This window comes from Babylonia areolata, chromosome 25 (genome assembly GCF_041734735.1).
Source record: "Babylonia areolata isolate BAREFJ2019XMU chromosome 25, ASM4173473v1, whole genome shotgun sequence".
Classification (NCBI taxonomy): Eukaryota; Metazoa; Mollusca; class Gastropoda; order Neogastropoda; family Buccinidae; genus Babylonia; species Babylonia areolata.
The window spans coordinates 31,127,370-31,129,869 of NC_134900.1; the positions used below are offsets into that span (position 1 = coordinate 31,127,370).

The 2,500-nt window shown below is 38.9% G+C and overlaps 1 protein-coding gene across 1 annotated transcript in view; it reads left to right on the forward strand.

The window, feature by feature from the left end:
* The window catches only part of LOC143299581 (uncharacterized), a 35,485-nt gene that overhangs the window by 19,338 nt on the left and 13,647 nt on the right, over nucleotides 1-2,500 (forward strand). The window contains exon 7 of the mRNA XM_076612866.1: nucleotides 417-529. Coding sequence (XP_076468981.1) covers nucleotides 417-529 — 113 coding nt within the window. The remainder of the gene's footprint in view (nucleotides 1-416; nucleotides 530-2,500) is intronic.

Genomic DNA, 2,500 nt, shown 5'->3' on the forward strand with positions numbered 1-2,500 from the left:
AAAAAAAAGAAAAAACCTGCATGCAGGAAAAAAAGAAAAGAAAAAAGGTAGCGCTGTAGTGTAGCGACGCGCTCTCCCTGGGGAGAGCAGCCCGGATTTCACACAGAGAAATCTGTTGTGATAAAAAGAGAAATACAAATACTAATACAGTTACAAATTTTGATGGTTATGATGTATATAGAACTGGAGGAGAGAGAGAGGGGGGGGGGGGGGGGAGGGGGCGGGGGTTCCACAAGCTAGGCTGTTGTACATTGAACTGGCAGTTGGGGACGGTTAGTTAGTTAGTTAGCACTTATGTGGGTTTTGAGAGCATGCTGCAAAAAAAAAAAAAAAAAAAAAGGCATGGAAAATAAAACTGCGCAAAGAAAGGAAGGAACAGCTAACCATTCCGGGCGGGTGTCCCTCACTGCACGCAGGGGTGTATCACGGATTCCACATGCGGTACTGGTACGAGCGGGTGTACCCCAACCTGACCGCCTCTCAGCGCCCCCTGGAGTGCGTGCAGCAAGGGGGGGAAATCCTCTACCTGGTCAGTCAGTCAGTGTTAGTGCTTGCCCTTGTTTTTGTTTTGTTTTTGTTGTTGTTGTTGTTGTTTTTTTGTTTTGTTTTGTTGTTGTTGTTGTTTTTGTTGTTGTTGTTTGTTTTGTTTTGTTGTTTTTGTTTTGTTTTGTTGTTTTTGTTTTGTTTTGTTGTTGTTGTTTTTGTTTTGTTTTGTTGTTGTTGTTGTTTGTTTTGTTTTGTTGTTTTTGTTTTGTTTTGTTGTTTTTGTTTTGTTGTTGTTGTTGTTTTTTGTTTTGTTTTGTTTTGTTGTTGTTGTTTTTGTTTTGTTTTGTTGTTGTTGTTGTTTTTGTTTTGTTTTGTTGTTGTTCTTGTTGTTGTTTTTGTTGTTGCTGTTGTTGTTTTGTTTTTTGTTTGTTTGGGTTTTGTTGTATTTGCTTGTTTGTATGTTTGTTTGTTTACCATGGGTGGTGTTTGTAAGTGCCCCAGCCGACCACACAGGACATTCTTTGTCAGTACAGTAAGAGACTGGAACCACATGGAAGAAAACGTCGTAAAAGCACCAACTCCTGAGATCTTTAAAAGACGAATAACATCTCAACAGTGAACCTGCTAAGCTGCTCACACCCCCACCCGTCGCGATAATGCCCATAATCTTGGCGACAGCGATGTATTCAACAGATACAGAGATAACAGACTATAATGATCATCAGGGCTAACACGAACTGCCGATACCTATCTCCTGTTAAAAACTTGAATCACACTCACATGTACGTCTACGCGCACACACGCATCCCACTTTAATCCTTTTTTTTTTCTCTCTAATAAGCTTAATAGTATTTAATACAGAACGCATTTGAACGATTTCCTCTCTGTCTCTCTTTCTGTCTCTGTCTCTGTCTGTCTGTCTGTCTCTCTCTCTTTCATGATTCTTTATTGGATGAAGTGCATATCACAAATAAGTCTTGAAGGCGGTCTTACAGACTGGCGGACGTTTTATAGAGTTGGTCAATAAAAAAAAAAATGTTTGTTTGAAAAGAAAGGAAAAAAAAAGAAGAAGAAAGAATGAAATGAAGAATAAAAAATGGAAACCGCCTTTTAAAAAAACAAACTTTGTTTCCTTTTTTTTTTTTTTTTTTTTTTTTGTTTCATATGTTCAAAACGAGAAAGGAAAAAAAGAAAGAATCGTTAGTTACACACTAATGAAACAGGTTTCGGTTCATCCGTCTAAACTTACCTTTTGGTGTCATATACTGTACCATGTCAAACTGATGCATACTAGGCCTATTGCTTTGCTCTGCTTGGCCAAATTTCGCGCGGCTAACGGTGAAAAGACGACCCGTCTTGCCCGGTCCGCTCTTAGCCAATCAAACGCCTCTAAAAGCTGCAAGCGCTGAATCATCCCGTTGGCCAAGGCTCTCCACGCCATCTTGCCAGGTTTACGCTCTGTCTCGTCTTACGCCTAATGCTGCAGGCATTATTTCAATACCATAAAGCCCAAAATAAAGTTACACACATAAAAAAAGACAGACGAACAGACACCTAATACAGCACATACGTACACATATGCATAAACTCGAAAGTGAGCTGGGTACCGCTCTGAATTAGATGTGAATAAAAAAGGAACAGAATTTAAAGAAAAGAAAAGCACAGTACAAACTGTCAGTGCTTGTTCAAGGATGGCGATGCACAGTAGCGATACGCTCTCACTCTTTTCATTTTATTGACTCACTTGTGTAAACAAAGTGAGTCTATGTTTTAACCCGGTGTTCGGTTGTCTGTGTGTGTGTGTCTGTGTGTCCATGGTTAACTTTAACATTGCCATTTTCTCTGCAAATACTGCCAAATTTGGCATGAAAATAGGAAAAATTCAGTTCTTTCCAGTCATCTTGTTTGAAACAATATTGCACCTCTGGGATGGGCACAAAAAAATAAAAGAATAAAGAAGCCAAATTATATGCAAACTGAATTTACTGTTATATTTATTATTTTTTATTCTCTA